The 25,382-nt window shown below is 47.5% G+C and overlaps 1 protein-coding gene across 1 annotated transcript; it reads left to right on the top strand.

Moving 5' to 3' along the window:
- Positions 1-25,318, top strand: FYB2 (FYN binding protein 2; the record flags this gene model as incomplete). Its single annotated transcript, XM_084210954.1, has 20 exons — positions 1-18; positions 518-532; positions 4,136-4,850; positions 5,756-5,950; positions 6,981-7,014; positions 10,554-10,642; positions 11,342-11,370; positions 12,277-12,308; positions 13,064-13,148; positions 13,449-13,602; positions 15,454-15,550; positions 15,649-15,686; positions 15,977-16,046; positions 17,771-17,854; positions 19,083-19,111; positions 19,873-19,933; positions 20,462-20,554; positions 22,203-22,287; positions 24,996-25,173; positions 25,281-25,318. The coding sequence occupies 20 exons, from the start codon at positions 1-3 to the stop codon at positions 25,316-25,318; spliced, it is 2,139 nt and encodes a 712-aa protein (XP_084067080.1).
- Between the last annotated feature and the right edge of the window lie 64 nt (positions 25,319-25,382).

Below are 25,382 nucleotides of genomic sequence, written 5' to 3' on the forward strand. Positions count from 1 at the left end.
ATGGACACAGACAGCGCTGTGAGGGCACAGATGCCAAAAGCAGGTGCCATTCTTTCCCTCAAAAAGCAAACCAAACCTGAGCTGTCCCTTTCCCATCCCTTTCCCTTGCCAAATCCAGCCTGTCCCTTTCCCATCTCTTTCTGCCACAGTCTAGGAAGCAGAATTAAGCTCAGCTTAAGCCTGTGATAAGGGCAGCTGTTAGAAGGAGCACCAGCAGGAGGTTTGTTCTGATACTTTGGACTAGCCAAAAGGAATCTGAATCCCAGAATCCCAGAATGGTTTGGATTGCAATGGACTTTAGAGGGCACAGCCGTGGCTGTGCTGCGCTGGCATTGCTGGCTCAGGGCAGGCAGTGCTGGGCAGGCTCAGCCCAACCCAGGTGAGGCTTTCCCCGCCCCGGGGGCAGAGCCAGGCTCAGCCCAGGTGTGTTTAGGGCTGGCTCCGCCTGGGCTGGGCTGGAGCGGAGCAGCTGTGGCAGGAGGGCACACGGAGCGTGCTGGGCTGAGCCCTGGAGCAGCGAGGGATGGACCTGGTAACTGCTGGGGCTCTGTCTCTTCTGCAGCTGCCCCGGGGGAAGGGTTTCTGCTTGGTTTTCTGCTGCTGAGCATAGCTGGGGGCTGTTCTCTCCATGGAGCTGTTTATCCTAGGAGCGAGGTGCACTCTCATCCCTGCTCCTCCTCTGTGCAGACCACACAAACGCTGCTTTGCTGCCCCAAACTGGGGCTCCCAGCGCCTGCTTTCCTCCCCTCTCACTCTGGCAGGAGCTGCAGTCGTGCCACTTACTGTCACAGAAAGCTGAGTGGGGTTGTATTGATTTATTTTGGGAGAAGCCGGCGGGTTAATGAGTCGATGATATCTGCAGTGTGCTCTCCTCAGCTTGCCCGGGGTGCCTGGCTTGGCTCCAGCAGTCCCACGCCAGGGCAGAGGGCAGCACAGATTAAACATTTACCCACCACAGCTCCCTTGGGAATCAAGATAAAGGATGGAGTAAACCAGAAAAGTTCCAGGAGGAAAACAGGCAGTGCTTCCTCTTGGCTGTCTGGCGTGCCATGTCTTGAACGGGGTTTGTTTTCCCGTGTTGATTCATTTTAGAAAAGCAACTTAAGGAAACCAATGAGAATTAGTTTGATTTAGTTAATTAATTGAGAAGAGAAGGCTTTGGGGAAGAGCTTATTGCAGTGTTTCAGTACCTGAAGGGGCTGCAGGGGAGCTGCAAAGAGACTTCTGACAAAGCCCTGGAATGACAGGATAAGGGGGATGGCTTCAAACGGACAGAGGGCAGGGTTAGATCAGAAATTGGGAAGAAGCTCTTCACTTAGAGGGTGGTGAGGCCCTGGCACAGGCTGCCCAGAGAAGCTGGGGCTGCCCCATCCCTGGAAGTGTCCAAAGCCAGGTTGGATGGGGCCTGGAGCAACCTGCTCAGTGTTGAGCGTGCTCATGGCAAGGGCTTGGAGCGAGTTGATCTTTAAAGTCCATTGCAATCCAAACCATTCTGGGATTCAGATTCCTTTTGTTTAGTCCAAGGTATCAGCACAAACCTCCTCCTAAAAGGCACCCTTATCACAGGCTTAAGCTGAGCTTAATTCAGCTTCCTAGACTGATCTTGATGTTAGAAGAGCTCTTTATTTTTTAGGGAGAAAATATGGAAAGTTTCTGTGCCCCCTGACTCTGTAATGCTTCTGTCCCCTGACTCCTTAATGCTCACAGCTTTCCGGCCAGTGGAAGTTTGTTTCCTTTTTTCCCTCTCTTCCCCTCTCATCTTTGCGTGGGCTTTTGCCAAATGTAGCATTATCCACAGTCAATTATTTGGCCAGATGTAGCTGTAATACACATTGTGAGCTTTTGGCAGGCCTTTAAATTTATGGGTTTATTCTCCCTGCTTGTCAGCTGGTCTGATTTCCAGGGGAGCTGAGCCCTCCCTGGGACGCTGGGACTCCACGTGTCACCAGCTCAGCACCTCCCTGGGCCACCTGAAGGTGTGTGGATCACACAGGAGAGCTGCTTGGAGGGGATTTGGTTCGAAACAGTCCCAGCTCTGATGGAGAATTATCCCTGCAGAGGCTGGGAGAACTTGCTGCACCTTGGAGGGTCTGGCTGAGCTCTGCCCTGTGCAAGGCAACAGCATTTTCAGGGGATTTTTTTGGGGATGGATGGATTGCCCAGCTGGGTGTGGGTGTGCAGGAGGTGGTGATTTAACCCCATCCACCCCAGCAGTTCTCTGTGTTTGGGGCCATACTTGTCCCTCCTTCCCTGAGCATCCTGTCAGGCTGCACACATCCTGGTGAGGAGCGTTGAGCACAGATAATCTCCCTCTTCATCAGGCAAATCAGCTGAAGCTGCTGTGTCAAGGCAAGAGGAATAACAATTTGAGGGGGGAAAGGAGCACTCATATCCATCCCACTGCAGTTAAGCAGCCAAGCTCCTGACTGTCACAGCCAGTGCCAGGGAGAAGCCTGACCAAAAAAACCCCGTGTCTGCCTCACCTGGGGCACGCTGAGACAAGCAGGTATTTTTTCCTTTCTCTTTTCTTTTTCTCTGAGGGCACTGATGAGGAATTGTTTGCTCCAGCAAAGAAAATCAGCACGGGGAGGTAAACAGCTCTGAACTCTTCAACCACTGCTGCAGCACGTGTAGCAGCTCCCTGCAATTGCATTAGGGCACCTCACTGCTTTATTTCCTGTCTGGCATTGCATGTGGGATTTTTAAAAATATTTTTCCCCCCCAAACCTGATTCACCCTCCGTGTGCCTCTGGAAGCTCCCATTCCCAAGGCTCTCTGCTAGATTAGCCTGTCTGGGCAGCTCACACAGCATCAGGCTGCTGACCACTAATATGAAATATAATTGGAGCAATTCAAACCTCTCCCCCAAGGGCTGGTTCTTTACATCATGTACTACCCTGTGAAAGTAATAAAGTCAGTGAAAGGGGTTATTCAAGAGAAATTGTCAGTGTTTAATAAATCGTGCAATTAAATGCAATAAAACCTCAGTATGCTATTCATCTGTTCTGTCTTAACACTTAAGGCTGGAGCTTTTTTCAGAATAACGAAGTTCTGTCCTAGATAATTTTTTCCAATTTCCTCATTAGACAGGTTCTCGTGAAGCCTTGCGCTGGACTAAGCTGCCAGAGCAGAGCACCTAATGTAATCATGGCATATAAAAAGTTATAGAGCAGTTCAAGGACTTAAGTAGCTCATAAATTTTTCTTCATATTTTCTCCCTAGCTCAGTTCAGGGCTGAATTTAAGCCCCAGCACTGCAGGCAAAAATTGTGGTCCCTTTCCTCCAGCGTGGGATGCAGGGGAGTGAGGGACTGAAACAAAATGTTCTCTGAGTGCCCTTTTAAACTGCACTGTCACTGATCTGCTCCTTTTCTTCAACAACCTGGGGTCTGGTAACTGTGCAGGAGAGGAGCTGAGTGTCATGGCCAGTATCCATCACCCGCACTGGGAGATGCTCTCTGTGTGCTCCGAGTCTGGGGTGTGTGTGCTCTGCTTCCTGGAGAGGCATCCAAAGAGCCCTGGATGACCTAAGGGACCCTGGAGCAAGAGCATTTTGTCCCAGGGGTCATTAGGAGTGCAGCACCAGGAGGATATTTAGGGCTTCTCTTCTCATGGTGGAGCTTTCTCACGGAGGGTGGGGATGTATCGGGCATCTCTGGAGCAGCACTGGCCTCTCCCCTGTTTGGTGCTTGTGTACTGAAAATAAAGTGCAGCTTTCATACCCAGCAGGTGCATAAACAGCACTGCAGCACCTCTGTCAGGAAAGCTTTAACATTCAGTTCAGTGTTTGCCACATCCTCCCCAGGGAAACTCTCCATCACTGGGTGATGCTGGGGAGAAGGAGGCATTTGCCCTGGCCACGCTGCTCCTGCTTGGTTTCCGCTGTGCTCCTGCATTTCCCCCCTGTTTTCAGCTCTTTTGTCTTCACCAAAAGTGATTTGTGAGCCTTTGGAGGATCCTTTGAAAGAGCAAATTCTCCTCTGCCGCTTTTAAATTTTCACCAGGATCGGCATGTCCTTGGTGACCAAGGTTGAGTGTGCAGCCTGTTTCTCTCTGAGAACAGGATGATTGTTTAAATTGCCTGTTGCCACCTCTGTAAGCAGCTGTTCTGTGCTCCCCTCTCTCCCCTCACCCAGGAAGGTGTGACTGATTTCAAAGCCCTCCGAGCAAGATTTCAGAATGAGTCCAACTCGGCCAACAAGCCGGGGCAGAAACCTCCCACGGACATCGCCCCCAAACCTGGCTCTGCAGGGAACACCACCTCCAGCCCTCTGCCCCTGCCTAAGAGAGAGCTGAAAGTGCCCAAGCCAGCCCATCCCAGCTCCCCAGCCCCTGTGCTCGCCCAGCACAACCCCTTGGCACAGCCTGGGGGTGACAGGGAGCCCACGGGGCACGGCAGAGAGCAGGCGGGCAGCACCTCGCAGAAAGGGCTGGGCTCTCCCAAGAGCAGCTCAGAAAAGCCTCTGCTCTCCTGTGCCACTGACCAGCAAGGATCAAGCCAAACAACTCCAGAGGACCCTCAGCTCCAGGATTCTTTCCAGCATGTCCTACAGATCTGGGAAGAGACTTTATCCCGCAGGGAGAAAACGAGTCCAAGGGTCCCAACCCAGCGGGCGGCCGACTCAGCTCCTGCTGCTTCAGGCAGTGCCAGGATGCCGCCCTCTGGAAGCTCCCCTGTGCTGGGCTGGCGTGCCCAGAGGAAGGATGCTGTGCTTGGCAGAGGGATAGTCCTTCCTCAGGATCCCAGAGGACACAGGAGCTCAGATGGAGCAGGAGCTGAGGGTGTGGTGGCATCTGTGTTCTGCCAGTCGGGTCATCGAGCACCCAGAGAGCCACCTCAGCTCCAGAAAGGTATGGAAAGGTGCATTCTTAACACTGAATGTAGAAATAGATGAGTGCCTAGGTGATCTGGAAGTGCAGGATGGAGCAGCAGGAGAGAAAAGCTGCTGAGGGTTGGGACCCTCAGACGAGAGGGCAAGCTGGCCCATTGGAATGATCTGTTCTTGCTCTGGAGGTAAGAAATGGGTCTCAAACTGTGCTCCACTTGGGTAAGGGGAGGATTCCCCATATCCAAGGAATTATTTTAAAAATTCACTCTAAGGAATTGCCCATATGTTGAGAGTAGGGTGAAAACTGAGGACAGGAAACCATCTCAGTTTTGGTGTGCCTTGGCCGTTTGCAATCCCAAGGTAAACGTGACTTCACACGGATGCGAAAGGCTGGTCTGCAAAGACACTTTAATTCTAATTAAAAGAGCTCAAACCTGAATCCCCACCACCTCTGTCCCCTCCCAGCTTTGCAAAAGGTCATATTTAAGATCTGAGAAGGTATTTCTTAGAGGAACTGCTGCTGGGAAACTCAGAGGCTGTGAAGCTCCCCTTGCTGACGTGACTGGGTGACGAGGCACTGAAAACCTCAAGTCTGTGTTTACCCTGGAAAGCCACCTCGCCAGGACTGAGCACTGCAAACAGCCACGGCCCTAAAGCCTGGTGGATTAAACTGTTACCAGCACAGAAAATTGGGCTGGTATTTTATAATCCAGAGGAAGGGAGCTGTCAAGAGCTGGGACCCCAACATGGTTCACGTGGCACAAATGTGTAAAAATGAGCATTTCCATTTGTCCTGCCATTCTGGTGCCGTGGGGATGGAGGAGGCAGAGCTGGTTAGAAATGTCAGCACACCAGTGAATGATCCTATGTGGATTTTTACTTAAATGGGGGCTAATTGCTGCCTGTCCTTGTGCTTCTCTGGAGCAGAATTGGAGCCTCCCTTCTGCCAGCCTGGAGGAGGAAAATGGTCTTACAGCCCTGGGAGCAAGTGGCCAAGGATTAAACCTCTGCCTTCAGCTGAATCCCTGGGTCCTGCCCCTGGGAAGCCTCCAAGACCCCCAAAGGTTGATCTCAGCGCTTTCCTAAGCACCATGCCTTTGGTCCACAGAGGAAATGAAACAAGTAAGAGATATTTAGTCTTTTTTTTCCCCCTCCAGATCTGCTCTATAGAAAATGAATTAAAACGAGCAGTTTATTGACAGCTGTAGGGCCGCGATTTCCAGCAGGCAAAAATCAGACATTGTTACTTGTTTATAACTTCTTCCTCGAGCATTAATAAGAGCCCAGCAGTTTCAGTGGGGCCGATTTTTGCTGTTAATCTGGAAAAGGGATCTGGTTTTCCCGGCTGGGCGCCATCCCATGCTCAGAATCCCGCTTCCCTCCCAGTTCACAGCTGGCTGTAAAGCAGCAGCAGCAGCTGCCCGTGAGCCCAGCTGATCTTTATCACTCCTCTTCAATGGGAAACGCCTCGACTCTGGAGCACACAACTGTGGGAAGGCACAATAAAATTGTTAGAAAATAGTCTGCTAATCCCCCCCCCCACTTCTGTTTTAAATACAACAGAGGGCAATGTCGTTAAGTGTTCCGACATCAAGAAATGCAAAAGTTCAGTTTCCCATAATAAAACCCTATTGATGTTGCATAATAGAATATTCTGGACCACTTAGTAAGCTGCTAAGTGGTGTTTCTTTATAGATACAGCCTTAATTACAGCCAGACCTTTAGGCACAACTTTTGTTGAATTCAAAGGGAGCTGCTTTTGTAAGGAGGGCTCTGCTAAAGTCTCTTTGGCTTTGCAGGGCCAGCTCTTATTGCTGTGCCCTGGCTTTGATAAGAACCGGGAGGGAAAGAGAGTTTTTCACTGAAACTGTTTTCTAGCCGATTTGCCTTTTCTAAATATACTAATCTGATGGAGGGAACTAGTCACATCCATAATCTCCATGCCCTCCCAGTATTTTCTATCTCTAGAAAGCTTGAGGTTAATTTGCCAATATTATTTCACATTTTCCTGGTGCCCAGGTTGTGGTGGCAGTGCTGTGTCACTGTGCCTGCCTTTGTGGCAGCAGGAAGGGCTGTGCCTGTCACAACTCCGTGTGCTCTGGGGGGACTGGGCTTGCCTTCCAGCACTAATCCTCTGTGTCTTTGTGTGCAGCTGCTGGAGAAGAGGATTACCTGACCCCTGAAAGGTGAGCCTGGGGAGAGGCCAGGTGTGGCTCGCAGGTGATGGGGATGCCTTGTGCAGGCTGAGCTGGAGCAGAGGCTGGGCAGAGCTCCAGAATAAAGCAGGGATTTATCCAAAGGATCTCCTCCATGCACCCACCTTGGGCAGCACCAGAGCTCAGCCAGGGCTGCACCCAAGATGAACCAAAATGGCCCCAAAATGCACGGCCGGGCACGGGGTCTGTCCCTGGGATCAGCTCTGCTCCATTTGCACCTTGCAGTTCATTGTCCCATCCCAGCTTTAGCCCCTGCAGTCCCACCCTGCTTGTTTTTCTCTCTCCAGCCCACGGGGTTTGTGCTCTGGGGCTGAGATTTGGATCATTTGTCCAGGAATTGTTTTGTCTCCATGCTCTGTGCAGAGAGCTCACCATGCCCTGATGTGAAGCTCAGAACTGCACACTAAAGCAGCACAGAATGTGAAAAATAGAAAAGCTGAAACCTGGGGCATCACTGGGAACATCCCCATCCCATTTCCCACCCAGCCTGGAGGGAATGGCCCCTCCTGGAGGCAGCAGCTTGCTCCGGGGGCTGCTCCGGGAAGTGGAAGTGTGCAAGGCCAGCCTGGATGGGATCCTGAGCCACCTGCTCTGGTGGAAAGTGTCCCTGCTTGTGGGAGAGGGAAGGTTTGGAGCTGGATCATCTTTAAGGTTCCTTCCCAACCCAACCCATTCTAGGATTCTAGGATGGACCTACATGGCAAGCTCAAAGCTGGCTGGGAGCTCCCTCTCCTAATGGAGAAAACTTCCCCCCTCTTTTCTCTTGTGGGCTCTTAAAGCCTCACAAGAGCCATCAGGATGTGTCCTTAGGTCTGGTTTGGCTGGTGGTGAGTAGAACTCTGCCATGGCTTTAGCAGCACCGTCATCATCCCCACCCTGTGTGTGCTTTCTGCTCCCTGTTTGCTGTGTACTCAACTGCTGTGTTTAGGAGAGAAATGCTTTTGAAAACTGGCTGAAACAAAGCCCTGGCATAGCCAGAAGGTGTTGGGGGTTTCTTTGCCAGCAGCAAAGGGATTTGTATTCCTGCATGATGATCCTGTGTTTGTGCAGCCAGCACAAGCAGGGCACAGGAGCCACTGCCCTCCCTCACCAGCCCTTCATCCCAGCCTCCAGAGCTGAATGAGGTTCTTATTGGGTGGTGGTCCAAAATCACCTGAGTTTGTCTGAAACAGCTCAAAAATCTTGCAGACACAATTCCTTTTTTTTGTATGCTGGGAGATCCTGACTTTTTCTGGTCTCTGACTTGTCACGAGGGGCCGTGCAGCAGCCTGGGATTTGTACAACAAGAACAGCAAAAGTGGAGGAAAATATTTATATACACATGTTTTGTTGTAGTTGTGGAAAGGGGAAATGGATCAGCTGAGCCAAAGCAAAGAGAGGGGAATTCTTAAAATACTTTCTGTGCCCAAACAGCTCCTCCAGCTATCACAGCAAGTTGTTCTTGACATCCTGAGGTGCCCCTGCTGGTGTGGGCTGGTGTTAACTTTCAACCTGTACTTGTCAGGAGAGAAGTGGTCAAAAAATAACCTCCTCCAGAGCTGTTCTAGCAATGTAATGCAGCAGGGCCAGCTGTCCTGCTCCTGGTCTTTACAGTAGGTCACTCGTTAAATATTAACTGTGGGATAACAGGGGAGATTAATTAAATAACTCCGGCATAAAAGCAAAATAGCAGCAGTTTGGGGACAGGAATTCCCCTCCTCAAAGCCTCACCTGGAATGAAGTTTGGTCTCCTAGAGACCCTGGCAGGGTTTCTGGTGCTGGCAGTTCCTGAGCTGCATGGGGACGAGCCCCCTGTGGCACAGCAAGGCAGTGTCCCCAGCGCTGGGAGCTGCAGGGGACACCCCTGCCACCAGCACAGCCTTCTCCTGGACTTTGGGGGGTGGTCTCCTTCTCTGATCTCACTGCTGTCAAAGTGCACCCTGAGTTACTTGTTCCTCATACTCTGGTTTGCCCTTTCTCAGCTGAAGCTGAATGGTGGCAGTGGGGTGATTCCAGGAAAAACAGACCCTCCCCGGGGGATTTTACTGTTAGAAGGAGGAAGTTCCTGCTGGAATTCTTCCTGCTGCTCTTTCCCCAGCCTTACCCTGTCCCCCACGTGTGTTACAAGCCGTGTCTTGTGCTTTTGCTGCTTCCTGGTACATTCCTAAGATGCCAAAAGCTCCACCAGCGTGGGCGGAGGGGCAGGGCTGGCGGATTCGCCTGGGCAATCCAGGAATGCCGGGGTTTTACCCCTGCATCTGCTGCCAGGTGACACTGATGGGAATTCCCAGAGGGGGGAAGGAAAAAGGAGAATGGGGAGATGGGGAGCCCTGGGGGCTGTGTGGTGCTGGAGCTGTGGCTGGCATGGAGCAGGTGGGTTGATAAGGAGCAGTGTCCGGCTCGGCTGCTGTCTGTCTCTGCCCTGATATGTGCAGGATGGTTCTGTTCGAGATGGGGCTCCAAAAGGATGAGGCTGGACTCTCAGGTTTTTGGTCTTCAAGGTTGTTTGTTATTTCTTATCTACAAAGTTTTCTCTCTGCCCAGCCGGGATCTGACCAGCAAGGCAGCCAAAGGCACTCTGACCGCCCACGGGGCTGTCGCGTCTTTTTATAACAAAACCTACATAAATCATATTTACCTTTTGTCCCCAATGCTTATCATTCTTATTGGCAAGTGCACCTTCACCAAGAACCTATCCAAAAATATCTGTGTCACACAGAAAATGGAAGACATGAAGAAGGAAGAAGAACCACAAGGCAGGCCCAGATTCCTCTATCTTGTCTCCATAACCCCCCTGTACCAAAACCTTAAAACCTGTGTTTTACCCTATAATTATACTATTTCTATACCATATAAACCCCAGTAATTCTCATATCCTCATACACAGGTGGCACATCCCTAGAGGGATCAAAATCAAGCCACCAGGCACTTTTGGTAACATTCCAAGACCTCTGAGCTCCCCCCAAGGGTTCTCTTGGCAGCTCTGGACATCCGGAGCCATGTGCTGAATTCCCACAGAGCAGGACCTTTAAAACTCCCCTCTGCTATCTCTGCTTCCCCTTTTGCTCCCTCCCGTGGGAACCCACCTGCCAAAGAGTGCAAACTGGGAATTGTTATCAATTTTAAACCACCTGAGCTGGCTTGGAAAATGCCGTGCTTCAGCTTCCTTGTTTTGTTTTGTTTTCTGCTTGTTTTATTTTTTTAGGTTTTTTTCTGTTTCTACTTGAGGGATTGCTGTAGGCAGGAGACTCTAACCCTGGTAGGAAGTCTCCTGATGTGCTTTGTGCCCTCTAAATGTAGCCTGGCCTCCCAAAGGACAAGCAGTGGGAGCGTGGAGCAGGGGGAAGGTTCAGCATCTGCCACAGGTCTCCTCTCCCTCCAAGGAATCCCTGATTCCACCTTGCTTTTCTGTAGGCTCACTATCAAAGCACTTGATTTCCTTGTCCTTAAGATGAATATTATTTTTTTTTCATACTACTAAAAGGGATGGGGGAAAAAAAAAATCTTTTCTCTCTTTTTCATCTTCTCAGTGCTCAACTTGAAGAGCAGAATAATTATGAAGAAGCCCCGATGTACCTGAATCAGTCTGGGGACACCACAACCTTGTGTGTCATTGAAGGTACTTTGAAAGGCAGCACTGTGAGGTGAATTACGTGCTAGCTGGGAAAAAAAAATCCTTTAAAATAGGAAATAATGCAGTTTCTTGTTGAGAAAAGCAGCTGGGAGAGCAAGCATGAGTGTCCTGTCCCCCTGTGCAGTGTGAGGACTCTGGGGCAATGACAAAAAATGTTAAAATTTTGGGGGTAAAATGATGCTTAGAGTAAAACTCAGTGGGGAATATCCTAAGACATGACCCATGCAGAGGAGAATAAAAAGAAAATAGTGAGGCAAACCTCAGCATCTTCTTGGGAACAGAAGGGCACAGACCAGGAGACTTTCCCAGGTCCATCAATATTTTTTCCCAGTATGATTTTCTCTGTCAAAGGTGCCACTGCTCTTCTTTCCCAGTGTTTGGAAGGTTTGGGAGGCGATGGCAGTTTTGGGGAGGTTATTTCTGCCACGGGCACAGGTTTTGTCTCCCAGTGGGAAAGGAGCCAAGCAAGAACCTTGGAGGGGAACTGCCACAGATCCCTGAACACTGTGGCCAGTCAGGCTGGGTGCTGCAGCCCCTGCAGGCAAACCAGTGCTCAAACAGCAGAGGGAGGGAGCTGTGGGACGTGGGGGATGCCTGGATGCTGAAGCTGAGTTTTTCACCTAAAAGTGTGGTGACTTTAACATGGGCCAAAAATTAATATCTGTCCATAAATATCTTTCCTAGCACCTAAGGCAGAGCCTCAAAAACACAAGGTAAGCGTCTTGAAAACTTCTAATATCTGTATTTCTTACCTGCCAAGAATTTCTCTGTGTGCTGTCTGTGAAGACTCTCAAAAAATTAAATAAGAAATTGCAGAGGGGACACAAAGACTAATGGGATTCCCAAACATGCCAGTGGGAAGAGTCAGCTCCCTTGATTTCCACTGCAGAAATGTAAGGAAGTGACAGCACCAGCTGCATGGATGTTGGTGGTAGAGCAAGTGTTAAGCACCAATATCAAGAATGTGAATTTTTTTTGGGGAAAAAAATCCTCTGCCAAGGGTGAGCTGGTGCTGGTAATCCCCCTGTGAAGATGTAAAAGCAAAATTGAGCCAGGCTGCCTGGCTTGGCAGCACGCTTGGAGAGCTCCTCACCTCGTGCCAGGAGATGTCCCTGTCCTGGCCATCAGCTCTGGCCCTGCTGAAACTCTTTGTGAAATGTCAGACTCCAGTTTCAGGTCCTGGCTTGCAAAGCCATCCCCCTGCCTGGGAAATAGCACAGCTTTCCAAACATATTTATCTCTGTGTGATGTGCAGAGAGGTTCTCTGGCTTGGCTGGAGCCTCGTTTATGGCAGGCTGGGAAATCTTTATTTAAATTTAAAAACTTCCTCCCCCTCTGCAAGCTCTCCTTTCTCTGACAGCTTCCATGCTGACCAGCAGCTTCACTGGTCCAGCCCCAGCACTGCTTTATGATCCCTGTACAGTTTGTCAATATGTGTATTCCCTGTCCTGCAAAGGAGATGAAATATCCTTGTCTGATGACTATTCCAAACATAAAATACTTCTGGGCTTTCTAAAGAAATATTCCTTTAAATGCTAGCTGACAGTTGAGGCCTTGTATGAAAGCTTGACTGCTGAGAAAAGCAGAGTGGCTGAAGGCTTTCCTCTTCTTTATTCTAGAAACAGAAGATTTTTCCCTTTGCCAAATCCAGGTAATTTCCTTTCCTCTCTCTCAAACTTCTCCTAGCCCCACAACTGATTAGGGTTAGGAATTGAATATTGTAACACTCAGTAAATATAAAGAAATTTCATATATTTCATGACCAAGACAGAAGAGATGATGCTTTTTTTTTGCCAGCACTCGTGGTTTCTAAGATTGTTTTCATTCTAAAACATATCTGGAGGGGAGATTGTAAAAAATTACACTCTCTATTCCTACTGAAACCTGAAGAGTGTAAGCAGGGGAAGTTATGAGCCTCTCAAACCTGGTTCTAGGTCCAAGGCAAGGTCCATTCTGAATTTCACCCTACAAAAGTCAGGCTTTGAATGGTGTGTATTTATGGTCACTGCCTGAAGCTGGGTTTTGGTGGTGATTGAAGAGCTATGTGATAAAAAGGGGTCACTTCTGTGGGTATTGTTGTGATGCTGGGGAAAAGGGATCAAGTCCTGCATCCTGTTGCTGTTTCTTCTCGCCTGAATCTCAGCACAGCGTGGTGAGAGGCACACCTTGTGATCCAGGGGCAGCCACAAATGGATCTGATTTGTCCTTTCCAGCTGGGAGGAAACAATCACATTAATTTGTCTCTCTTCCAAGAATGATTTGTGGTACCCCTGAGTGACCACTGGCCTTGAGTGGTCTTGGGCATCTCCCTCATCCAGAGGGAAGATGAGCTGCTTGTTTGGGCACTGTTGTGACTTTGCTGAAGGGTCTGTGTGCTGAGATCTCTCTCATTCCTGAACGTTTCAGCCCAGAAAGAGCTCTAACAGAGGATGAAAAAGAGGGACAATGGGGTCATGAAAGAGCAGAACTGGAGGAGAACAAAATGTTTGAGGTATTGCATCCCTGAGGTTAATTTTAATAATGATTATAGGATGTCTCTTCTCCTTCTGGCCTCCCTCTGTTTGGGAAGCATTTTGGGAAACTCGAGCCCTTAATCCCAGGGGGTTTGCACCTTCTCTTTTGCTTGTTCATCACCCCACTGCTTCAGCCTGAAGGGTGGATGGGGAAGGGTGTTGAAGCTGTTTTCAGTCCACAAATAATTGACATTCTCATGGATGCATGGATGTGTAATAGAAATATGTATTAGAAAGCAGTTTCTAAGGACTGCCTTGACCAAACCCTTTGATCCCAGACAGGTGGAAATGAGTACATGTCTCCCACCAGCCAGGCCAGGGCAGATGGCAGAGGTGGGCTGAAGGCTCTGCAAGGGAAGCAGGATGTGACCAGCCCCCAAAATGCAACGTATCCACCCCCACCAGGGCTGGCAGAAGACAGAGCAGAGCACTGTGAGTATCTCATTGCACCACTGAGTGTCTCCCCCAGCCCCAGCCCCATCTGCTGCCCAAATGTCTCTTCCATATGGGAAATAACGTTGAATTTGGATGCAACTCTTGAACCAATTTAGTTAAACCGGGGCAAAAGGTTGCCTGAGCGTTTGTATTCTGGTGTGGATCATTTATTTTGGCTGTGCAAACAGCTTCCTAAGCTGGTTAACCATCTGCAGAGCTCTGGCCCAGGTGTTTGTTTTTCTAGCAGATTGCCCTTATCCGTGAGAGCTGAAACCCCTCTCCTCTGCTCCCCATAATTTATGGACTCTCAGGAATGGGCTGGCCAAGCCTTGGGGTAGAAATGAGCAGGATGAGAGCCTGAAGCCTCTTTCTGTGCCTCCCTGTCCTTGCTCCATCTCCACGTGGTGCCAGGCTGACTTTGGGCTCCTTCCTCTCGGGATGCTCTGAGGCAGGGACCAGGGCTGCTGAAAGGAGCCTCAGCTGCACAATTAAACCCAGCCACATCCCCTCTGTAAGCACAACTTCAGCTGTAAATGTTCACTGGTCCTGCTTGCAGAGGCTCTGTGAGCTGCTGGTGTGACAGGGCAGCATTTCAAAGATGGAAGAGAGAAAAGTGCCTCAGCTGGGCTCTGTGGACAGAGCAGGAGTGTGAAGGAGAAAGTGTAAATTGACTGTGACTGTGGTTATTATTTTTATTGGTGTGGTTCTCAGGTATTTCTTTTTTTTTTAAATTATTATTATTATTTTAAATCACCTCATAATAATTTTCTGCTTTGGTTGGTGTCTGTTTCTGTAAAAGATCTTGCTGGTTTGCTTGACCTTTGAACAGCTGGAGGTAATTTCTGCTGGGATATTTTTTTTTTTTTCCAAAGTACTCCTGGTGAGCCTCCTGCTTCAACAGAGAGGATGCTTTGGAGAGCTATTTGGTCCACTACTGTCTGCTTTTCTGCTTTGCTGAATTTGGGTGTTTTGCAGAAGTTTTGGTCTTTAGCTGGACCGTGCTGAGGTGGTGCTTGTGTCCAGCAAGATCCATGGCATGAATCAGAATGGTTTGGGTTGGAGGGAGCTGAAAGATCCTCCCACTGTCCCAGGGGTGCCGTGGGCAGGGACCCCTTCCCCTGTCCCAGGTGCTCCAAGCCCTGCCTGGAACACTCCCCCTGCTCACTGACAAACACCCTCTGCTTTATTTGTGTGGCTGCATTTCTGCATTGCTCCACCTCTCCCAAGTCAGTTTTGAGGTTCTGACATTGCCCCTTGAGAGCTCTCCAGGAATGATCTGTTTCTGACCTCAGGGGGTGCAGCTCCCAGGCTTGGTTCCAGCCCTCAGTGAAATCCAGGGGTGCTCATCCTCCTTGGGTCCTTTCCAAGGTGTTGATTTGCAGGTGTATTCCAATGGACTGCTTCATTATTTGGATCTTAACATTTCCACCAACACTGCCAAGCTTTCCCTCCAATCACTTCTCTGGAGATCCAAGAATAATCTCTTGGATGCTTTTAGGTGAGGAAGATTTGGGTCAGAGCTGCCATAATTGGAGAAATCGACAGACATTTTAAGTTCTTTAAACATAAAATATTTTTATGACTTTTAAAGCTAAAAACTTTGAAAATGGTTCACTTTTGTTTCTCGAAGTGTCTCAGAGCAGAGAATTTCCCCAACTCCTGGAATGGAAAAAATATCTGTAGGCTCTTATTTGTTGTGTTACCCTCAACAGTTGTCCTTTCTCTGAGAGTAGTTCCTCAGAAAAGCTCCTAAAGCAAAGGTGTATTTCATTTATTTATTATGTATTTCATTTATTTATCATTTATTTCATTTATTTCATTTATAATTTATTTCATATTCATTTCCAGGGCACAGCATGGGTATTGGTGCTCCAAAGGCAGAAGGAGCAGCCTTGGAGGCACCAGAGGACATCTATGATGATGTTGAGGAGCTGCAGGACAGACTGTGAGTGTGGCCCTGGGCTCTTGCAGTGCCTGTGCCTAGGAAATGTCATTTAAAATCCTTCCAGCAGTAACTCCCCATGTCACACTTGTGTCTTCCAGCAGTTCAGATGCCTCCAGTTCCTTCACTTCAGACAGCAGTAAGTGGGGAAGCTCAAACAGAAGCTGCTTTTCATTTGGGCTGGTCCCTGGGAGATGCTGGGAATGGTTTTGTTTCACTTTCAGCATCTCCAGTGTCTCCTCCTGGCTGGGCTGCTCCGAATTCCCATTAAAACCAGTGGGGAGTAGGATGCATGTCTAGCATGGAATTCATTTGAGCAGCCCTGAAGCCTCTGTAAGAGTAAAATGCAAAAGGTCTGGGTTCAATTTGACCAGCAAACCTCACCCTATTGCTACTGAGCTTGTCCTAATGGCGTGCCTTGGTTTTGAGTTTCAGGAAACAGCTACGAGGACACGTATGAAGATGTTGAGATTGGGGGTGAGAACCCAGCAAAACCAGAGTAAGTTGCAATTTCTCAGCCTGTATTTTGAAATTCTGGCCATTCAGCCTTGATCTCACATGCCAGGTACTGCAGAAAAGTTGTTGTGTGGGTGGGTTTCTTCCCTCCTTCCTCCCTCTTTCCCCTTTGGCTAACACGCTGGGGGCAAAAAGTCATCACCAAAATTAAACCCCAGAGCAGTGAGTGGGATTTTTCTTCCTGTGACACCCTGCATCCTTTGGAAGTACTGCCCTCCCAGAGCTCATCCTGCATCAAGCACACAGCACAGCCTCACTTGCCTTCTCTTGATTACAAGTGTTGCTCAGCTGTAGCTGAGAATTGGCTGCACCTTTTTTGTGTCTGTGCCAAAGGAGGGGATGCTCAAGGGGCAAACTGTCCCCATAAAACAGGACAAAATGCTCAGGTTGGAGAAGAACCAAGTTAGTGCTGTGACTGACTTGCAACCTGTTTTTTATGCAGCCTCTCCAGATATTTGCTTCCACGGGGTGTGTTATAAAACCAATGAGTTTTGCAGCCTTGGGTTTGTGCACTGCCTGAGCTTCCCAAATGGATTAGGAGGTGTAAGGTGAATTTTAGTCGTGTTTTGTGTGGTTCCCTCCCCTTGTGCAGTAAATGTTGCCTTTGTAAGGAGCAGAGACAGCTTTTGGGAAAGGCATATGGGGCACAGGATTGCATCTGGTGGCTCTCTGCTGAGGAGCAGCGTGGGAGGAATAACAAGGTGTTGCTGTACATCTGCTTTTCCCTTTTTCCCTGCATCTGCATCCCAGCCCAGGTTCCACATGTGACAGAGAGGGAGGAAAAAGGGGAGAGCTGAGCCCCCTGGGGGTGACAGGATGGTTGTTAAGAGAAGGAAGGGTCATTTCTCTGCAGCTGGGAGCAGCAGCTCCTCCATCCAGAGGGAAGCGTGTTCCCGGAGGGATCAGGCACATCCCCACCCCTGGGAAGCACATCCCTGCCTCCTCTTCACCCCTCTGCACCTGGGGGCAGAAATTAAACTCTCCTGCTGACTCACAGAGGGAGCAGAGCATCTTGCTGGGGCTGCAGAGGAATTTCAAGGCCCTTTGGGACCAAGTTCACAGGTTTCAGAGGTCAGGGTCCCAATCCCCAAACCAGCCTGTGTGTGATCCCTCTATTGATCCCAGGGGCAGGATTTAGTGTGCTGAGACACAGAAAGGGTTTCTAATGCTCTTTGTGCAGGATAACAACCCCCAGGGGAGGACCTGGGCTGCCTGCAGATGCTTTGCAAGAAAATTGCAGTGTAGATTTGCAACCCTTGGTAAAATTCAGAGAGGAGTGTGTGCCCTGGATTGTCCTCCACAATAGAAATGTGTGATGGAGGGTGGCTCAGAAGGTGCCCCTGATGTCCCCTTTAAAGGTCACTGCAATGCTTCTGGGTAATGCTGCCCTTTCCTCAGGAATTTTCACTCCAAAGAAACCTGGGTCACCTTCTAATTGTGGGGTCAGAGGAGAACAACTTTAATTAATACAGAAAAATTTAAAGCTAAGCAAAGATATCAGCTTGGACTTAGTAATTAAGCATCTTTTGCTGTGCTGGTGCTTATCCCACTGAGTCTATCATCCATATGATGCTGTTAACACTTAAATTCTTCTTCTGAGCTGAGGTCCAGGATCTGCTGCCCTTCCTTTCCCTGCCTCAGGATCTCTGGGGCTGCTTCTGCACCTTGTGTCTCTTTTAATTAAAAACCTGTTTCTCTTCTGGACAGAACAGAAAAACAAAAGAGATTTGGAAACCTGTTTAAGATAGAAAAGTTGAAGCTGAACAATTTCAGGCTCAAGGACAACCTAAGGTAAGAAAATGCTGGTGGTCCCACCCCTTCCCCCTTCAGACCTGAGCACTCCTCCTGGCAATTATTGGAGAGCAGGAGGTGTAGGAGTAAGGAAAACAGCTCTTTTTTGGGAAACATAGGCCAAAAGGGCTTCTGTCAACTCACTAGGAGCTACCATGGCAGATGTGGCCAATGGTCCATCTGTGCAGCTTTTCCAGAATCTCCTGGACTGGTCCTACAGCAGTTTCCAGGTTTTCATGGATTTTCTGCTGCCTTTGGTACCTTTCTGATACCTCAGCATGACACAAGGTGCACAAGGGAATGTAGGAAGGTGATACCTGCTGCCTTGACCTGTGAGCCAGGATTAGGGACAGCCTTGTTGATGTGGGATTTTGTTCCAAGTTCCATTCAGAGCCAAGAGCAAGAGCATCTGCTGGAGAAGTTTAACAGAGAGTTTTCATTCTAACAGGGTGGGGAATATTGTATAACTTCCTACAGTGCATCTTTGGGTATTCTAATGTTCAAAGCTGTCCATAAGTTTCCAGGGAAATTGCCTTTTCCTCAGGTGTACAGAATCTGCAGAACCTGTCCTCCACTGCTGCCAGTGCCTGAACTCCAGGAAAATACTTCCTTTTCTTATTTCTTTGGGAATTCCAGGTTAAACATTTCCTCTGTCATGTCAGGAAGATTCGTTTTCCTCACGAACCTTTTCACATGAGAAATATAAATATAAATATAAAGACATATAAATATAAATATTCAAATATAAATATCATTATAGGGAAAGACCCACCAGGTTTAGTGCCATCCTCCTCTCTCAAAGAACACTTAAAGCTCCTGAAATCATCTTAGATATCTACAGACATTGTCACCTTTGAATTCCTGGACAGCCCCTGATGTTGGCAGGGAAGGAATTACTACAGACTAAAGGAATTACTTACAGGAAGGAATTACTACAGACTAAAAATTCCAGCTGTCCAGCAATCCCCTTGCTGTTGAGAAGGGCAGCAGGAGTTTGGACTGTTCTTTGGGTGCAGTGTAGATCTTTCCTGCTTGATGAAGATGTGGCTCATGTTGCTGTCAGGGTGGAAATGCTTATTTAGCAAGGGATGTCATTTTGGGAAATGCACCTTGACCTGTCTCTGTCACTTCAGCAGCATCACTGGCAGCTTTCTGGGGGCTCCTCGTGGCTTTTTGGGGCATTGCTGATGTGCAGATTTGTTTCTAAAAGCCTTTTTTCTATCCACAGACTGGTTTCCATTTCAGTGCCAAATTTAGGTAAGCACATAGCTGTACCTGACTCCTGGGATTTGTGTGTGTGTTTGAAGAGCCAAATGTTTTGGACAGTCAGCTTGGTGCCCTGTGCCTTTCTGAAAATCATGTATTGTGGCAGCAGTAGCTTTGAAGACTTGATAGAGATTTGTGTTTCATTTGAGAGTGGAGGTTTTTCTCATTTTTGGGTGGTTTTGCTTTAAAGAAGAGCATTCCTCCTGCAGGTCTGGGTGTACCCAGGAAGGTGAGGTGTGAAACAGTCCATGCAGAACCACTGCTGGTACGTGAGCCCACGGCACTCTAGCTTTACAAAACTCTTTGCAAAGGGTTTTACTCTTTGTAAAACTCTTTATTCCTGCCTGCTGGAGGGTCAAGTTCCTTTACATAAACAGGGTGGGCACAACCTCAGCCTTGAGCAGTTGAACATTGCAGTGAACATCCTCGAGTCCTTGTGTTGGGAACATTGCTGGGTTGGCTGCAGTGCAAAGCTGGGGCTTTGCTGCTGCTCCTGCTCCAGCCATGGAGCTGGATGGCCAAACCCATGCAGGAAACTGCCCACAGACACAACAAACCAACCCAAGCATCATTCCTTCTGCTAGACCTTCCCTGGGTGCTTGGGAGCTCCGAGGCTCCTTTTGCATTTCCTTGGCCCCTTCGGGTTGAGTGATGAGCAGCAGCTTAAATTTTCCTCTGCAATAGATTGTTTGGAGTACCAGGCTCAGAGGGACATCTCCTAATCCTCTTCTCTCCTGCATTTTGGTTGACAGCAGCTGTGTCCCAGGAGGACAACGTGTACGATGACGTCGAGGCGGGGCAGAGAGAGACCAGGTGAGGAGGGTGCCCTGTCCTGGGGTTGTCCTCAACCCAAGGAGATTTTCCTCCTGGCACAAACCCGTGCCTGGCACTGTAACCTCCTGAGGGTCATGATCTGGTTGGGATTCACTCCTCTGGAGACAGTCCAGGTGCCCTCCCTGTGTGTGTTTAATTTGGCAGGATCTGTTACCCAGTTAGCGCCAGAGACGTGAAAAGGAGCGAGCAGCTCCCTGAAAGACGTGAAAAATCAGATCTTTTTCCTAAGGAAGGAAAACTCCCTCTCCCAGACCCGATTATCAGCCCTGTCCTGGCAGGCTCCCTGTCAGAAAAATTCCTTTTAATAGGAACAGCATGTCCTGGTGTCTTGCTGCCAGATGATTGCGGTGGCTGCGCGTGCTGGTGTAAATCACAGCAAGTGTTTGCATTTCAGTGCAGGCTGGGAGGGAGATGGAGAAAACTCCCAGCTCTGTAGGCACAGGGGTCTGGGGAGGGGACACAATCTGCTGGGAAAAACCTGAATTCCTGCCTGTCTGCTCCTCTCAGAGAGAAGGATGACAAGCACAGAGTCTGGATGCCAAAACTTCGGGTGGCGAGAGAGTACAAGGACAAGAGGAAAAGCATCGACAGCGTGGAAAGGTCCTGATCTCCATTCTGGGTCCCCTTTTTGTCTGACTTTGTGCACATCCCTGAGTGCCTTCAGGAGCAGCATGTCCCTGATTGCACAGACATTTTGTGTTGGTTGACACAACCTTCCCTTTGAAGCCAGATTTCAGGAGTCTTCGCAGAAAATATCTCAAGGGTGAAACAAGCCCTTGGATCTGAACCGAGCACAAGGGGAGGATGCCCAAAGGTCTTATCCTGAAGTCTTGTCATGACTTTCCACTGAGCTGAGCCAAAAGTTGTTACTTCCTATATATTTGGCTCCTTTTTGCTATTTTAGTAGATTTAGATTAGATTTTTGGAAGGAATTCGTCCCTGTGAGGGTGGGGAGGCCCTGGCTCAGATTGTCCAGAGAAGCTGTGGCTGCCCCTGGATCCCTGCAAGTGTCCAAGACCAGGCTGGACAGGGCTTGGAGCCACCTGGGATAATGAAAGATGCCCCCACCTATGGCAGGGGGTGAAATCATTCTATGATTGTAAGATTCTATGATTTTGGCAAGAGCCTTGTATTTTAAAGTGTTGATTATTTGGACTGTTTGCTTTGACTCTTGCTGTGCCATTCGTGCATAAAAGCAACTCTTGTTGTTGTTGTTGTTACTGGTGCTGCAAAAATTCACATGGAAGTGGGAGATTTCCTTTCCCTTTTAGATCACAAAAACGTGCATCACAATGACCTTTTTCATCTCACTGAATGTATATCAGAGACCCATTTTTTTGGGGTTCTCACCACACAGTTCCTGCATGGGGCTGCTCAAACACCACTGCTTGTGCTGTGCAGAGTCTCAGGCATAATTTTAAAGACCATCAGGGAGTCCATGCAATTTCAACTTTCCCTTATAGATCTTACAGCTGCTGCCCAAGGAGGGATCTCCTCACAGCTTAAAAGTCCCTAATTTCAGCTCTTGTTTCCCTTCCTCTTTAATTTTAAGTGCATCAAAATGAGCAAGGATGAATAATTTATTACAAATGGGTGTGGGGTTTTTTGTTTGTTGTTTTTGTTCCCTGTCTTAATTTTAAAATGAAGGCTACACCTGTAATTTTGTGTATCAGAAAGAGTGGCATCCCCATATGCAGGGAATGCCCCCCTTCCTTTAAGTGGGTTATAAGAACTTGTTTTCCACTTTATAAGTGCCATATAAATGTCTTCTTGGGTGACTTTCTCCTCCATGTTTAAAAATCCCAAAGAAAATCTGGAGAGCTGTGTCAAACCCCACTTCCATAAGCGAATTTGGGGACCCTTTACTTCTGAGCATAAATAAAACCAGAAGGAGTCAAACTGCTGGGGGAAAAGTGAGTTGTTGACTTCCATAAAAATTTGGGGCTGATTTGAAACACTCAATAGAGAGTTTATTTGTTCCCACGCTGCTTACAGACCAAAGAAAAAACAAATTATCCCAAATGGAGATACAAAATGGCTCAAGTTGTGCCTCACTAAATTTGAGTTGTCTATTCACCCTTTTCTGAGAAACAGGGATGTGAACTTTGTGTGCTTTGCTATTCCAAGAGTTCCTTGCAGACAAGGCTGGAATTGGGCTCTGGGTTTCAATTTCAGATCTGCCAGGGGTTATTTAAATGCAGCTCAGAAATGCATATATATGTGTGTGTGTGTGTCTCTCTTGTTGCAGAAATATCTTCAAATTCAAGAAAAGCAGTGAAGAAAAGAGCAAGAAGATGGACAAAGAGGAGAAGTTCTTTAGAGAGACATTTATGGTGCGTGTCTTCCTAGCTGTGTCAGGGGAGGAAATCACAACGAGCCACACTGTGGCTTGGTTAAACAGCTCATGTTGTTGGTCCTCAGCTGTGCTGGGAAAGTCTTCCCCTGATCTGTTGCCTTCTCACCTAATCTGGGGTTTCTATGGGAGAAAAGCATCTCTGTGGTTTGCTTAAAAGACACCTGGTGGAACCCTCTTGGTCCTCAGCTGATGCCTTAGGATTTAGCTTTTATATTTTTCAAATTCTGCCCTGCATTAGTGTATAACTCTGAACTCCATATAAAGCTTCAGTTAACTGTCTTCACGTTTTGGTCAGACAAAACAATCCCTCTAGGCCTGATATTCAAGGACACCTTACTGCCTCAGGCCTGCAGAAGTACAGACAGAAGTGAATTGAGGGGGAGCAAACTGGTGCTGAGTTATCTCCTCACCAATTTGTCAGATTTGCCCTTTTCTGACCCAGAGACGGGGCAAATGAGAGGCATTTTAAACACTTTTATTCCATTTTAAATCGCATGAGAAGCATGAGACAATACAGATGTTATAATTCACTCCATCACAACCAGAAGCCAACCATTTCCTAATTACAATATATTAAAGTGTTTCCTGGTCTGTCAGCTTTTGCCACACCATGCTGTAGGTGCCTTAAAGCAAATCACCTAAAACTATCTCTCATGGGTACCCCTTTCTTCCTCTTTCTTCCTCTTTCTTCCTCTTTCTTCCTCTTTCTTCCTCTTTCTTCCTCTTTCTTCCTCTTTCTTCCTCTTTCTTCCTCTTTCTTCCTCTTTCTTCCTCTTTCTTCCTCTTTCTTCCTCTTTCTTCCTCTTTCTTCCTCTTTCTTCCTCTTTCTTCCTCTTTCTTCCTCTTTCTTCCTCTTTCTTCCTCTTTCTTCCTCTTTCTTCCTCTTTCTTCTTCTTCTGACTAGAATGCATCTTTTATAGCTCTCTTTCTCCAAAGTATCCAGTCTCATTTGCAGGGCCAAACTTGTTTCTAGCTCCATTTCTCTCTCAACAAAGCCTGTCCTATCCCATGGCATTTCTAAGTCAGCATTTCTCATCTCAAGGTTTGCATACTGTGTGAGCCTTCTGTCAGGCTTGGAGAATTTTCTACCAATCCATTTCCCACAATTACCTGAGGGTGTGATTGGAGGATTAATTGATGTTTAAATGGACCAAACTTATAATTGTCTGAAAAACGTGTGACCAGCATCTATCTTGGGTATAGCCTCAAGGAGGCTCCTGACTGCCCAACATGTACCTACAGAAGGCCTGCAGTAAATACCTGTTGTGGGTCCCAGGATGAGGTGAGAGATGAGAACTGACTTTAAGTTCTTAGAAGGTTGATGTATTGTATTTTAATTATATACTATATTATATTATACTATACTATATATTATATTTATATTATAATTATATTATATTATAATTATGTGAAAATGATATACTAAAACTATACTCAAGAAAGAGAAAGGAATCATCAGAAGGTTAGACAAGAACGAATAATAAAAACCTGTGACTGACCAAAGAGTCTGACACAGCTGGACTGGGATTGGTCATTAATTAAAAACAATTCACATAAAACCAATTAAAGCTGCACCTGTTAGTAAACAACCTCCAAACCACATTCCAAGCAATCAGAGAATTATTGTTTACATTTCTTTTCTGAGGCTTCTCAAAGAGGAAAAAATCCTAGCAAAGGGATTTTTCATAAAATGTCGTAGTAACAAACACCTGCTTTTATTTCTTCGAATTTTATTTATTTCTTCAAATTTTATTTCTTCGAATTTTATTTCTTCATATTTTATTTCTTTCTTCGAATTTTATTTCTTCGAATTTTATTTATTTCTTCAAATTTTATTTTTCTTCGAATTTTATTTATTTCTTCAAATTTTATTTTTCTTCGAATTTTATTTCTTCGAATTTTATTTCTTCGAATTTTATTTCTTCAAATTTTATTTCTTCGAATTTTATTTCTTTGAATTTTCTTTGAATTTTATTTCTTTGAATTTTATTTCTTTCTTCAAATTTTATTTCTTTGAATTTTATTTCTTTCTTCGAACTTTCTTTCTTCGAACTTTCTTTCTTCGAATTTTCTTTCTTCGAATTTTCTTTCTTCGAATTTTCTTTCTTCGAATTTTCTTTCTTTCTTCAAATTTTATTTCATGAATTTTATTTATTTCTTTGGATTTTGTTTCTTTGGATTTTGTTTCTTTCTTCGAATTTTACGTCTTCGAATTTTACGTCTTCGAATTTTATTTGTTTCTTCGAATCTTGTTTCTTTTAATTTTACTTCTTCGAATTTTATTTCTTTCTTCGAATTTTATTTCTCTCTTTGAATTTTATTTCTTCGAATTTTATTTCTTCCAATTTTATCAAGTTTCTCTAGCCTGTGTTTTAGGTAGCCACTTCAAGGCATCAGTCCCACTCCCCTCACCTGGCTCTTCATCAGAGGCGTTGCTGGGGTTTTCCTCCCCCTTCTCCCTCCCAGCCCACCCTGGAATCTTTGTTCCCCTCGCTCCCCAGCACCCTTTCGAGGCTGCACACACAGACACAATAACCCATCCTTCAGCTGCAATAACCCATCCTTCAGCTGCAATAACCCATCCTTCAGCCGCAATAACCCATCCTTCAGCTGCAATAACCCATCCTTCAGCTGCAATAACCCATCCTTCAGCTGCAATAACCCATCCTTCTGCCCGTCCCGCAGTTCCACCAGGAGATCCGCGTGCTGGCCAGGGCCCGCGCCGCGCGCTCGGTGCGCAGCCAGCGCCGCGCCGACCTGCCGCTCACAGCTGGGGAACAGCTGGACGTCATCGACACCCAGGGCACGGCCCACGCCACGCGGGGCCACCACGCCCTCGTCTGCCGCAACGCCCAGGGCAGATGTGAGTGACAAACCGCCTCCCAAACCGCGGCACAGCCTTCGTGCTCGGCCACCCTTGGCCCAAGTTGGGGATTTTCCTCATTCCCTGCCTCTTTCCTCCTCCCTCAGATGGGTACGTCCTGGTGGAGCACTTGAACTTCAGGTAATCTCTGATTTTTTTGTTTATTATGATGCGTATTTGTCGGAACCCGGGAAATCCCTCTGGCTGCC

This window comes from Fringilla coelebs, assembly GCF_963513975.1.
Source record: "Fringilla coelebs genome assembly, chromosome: 9".
Taxonomy (NCBI): Eukaryota; Metazoa; Chordata; class Aves; order Passeriformes; family Fringillidae; genus Fringilla; species Fringilla coelebs.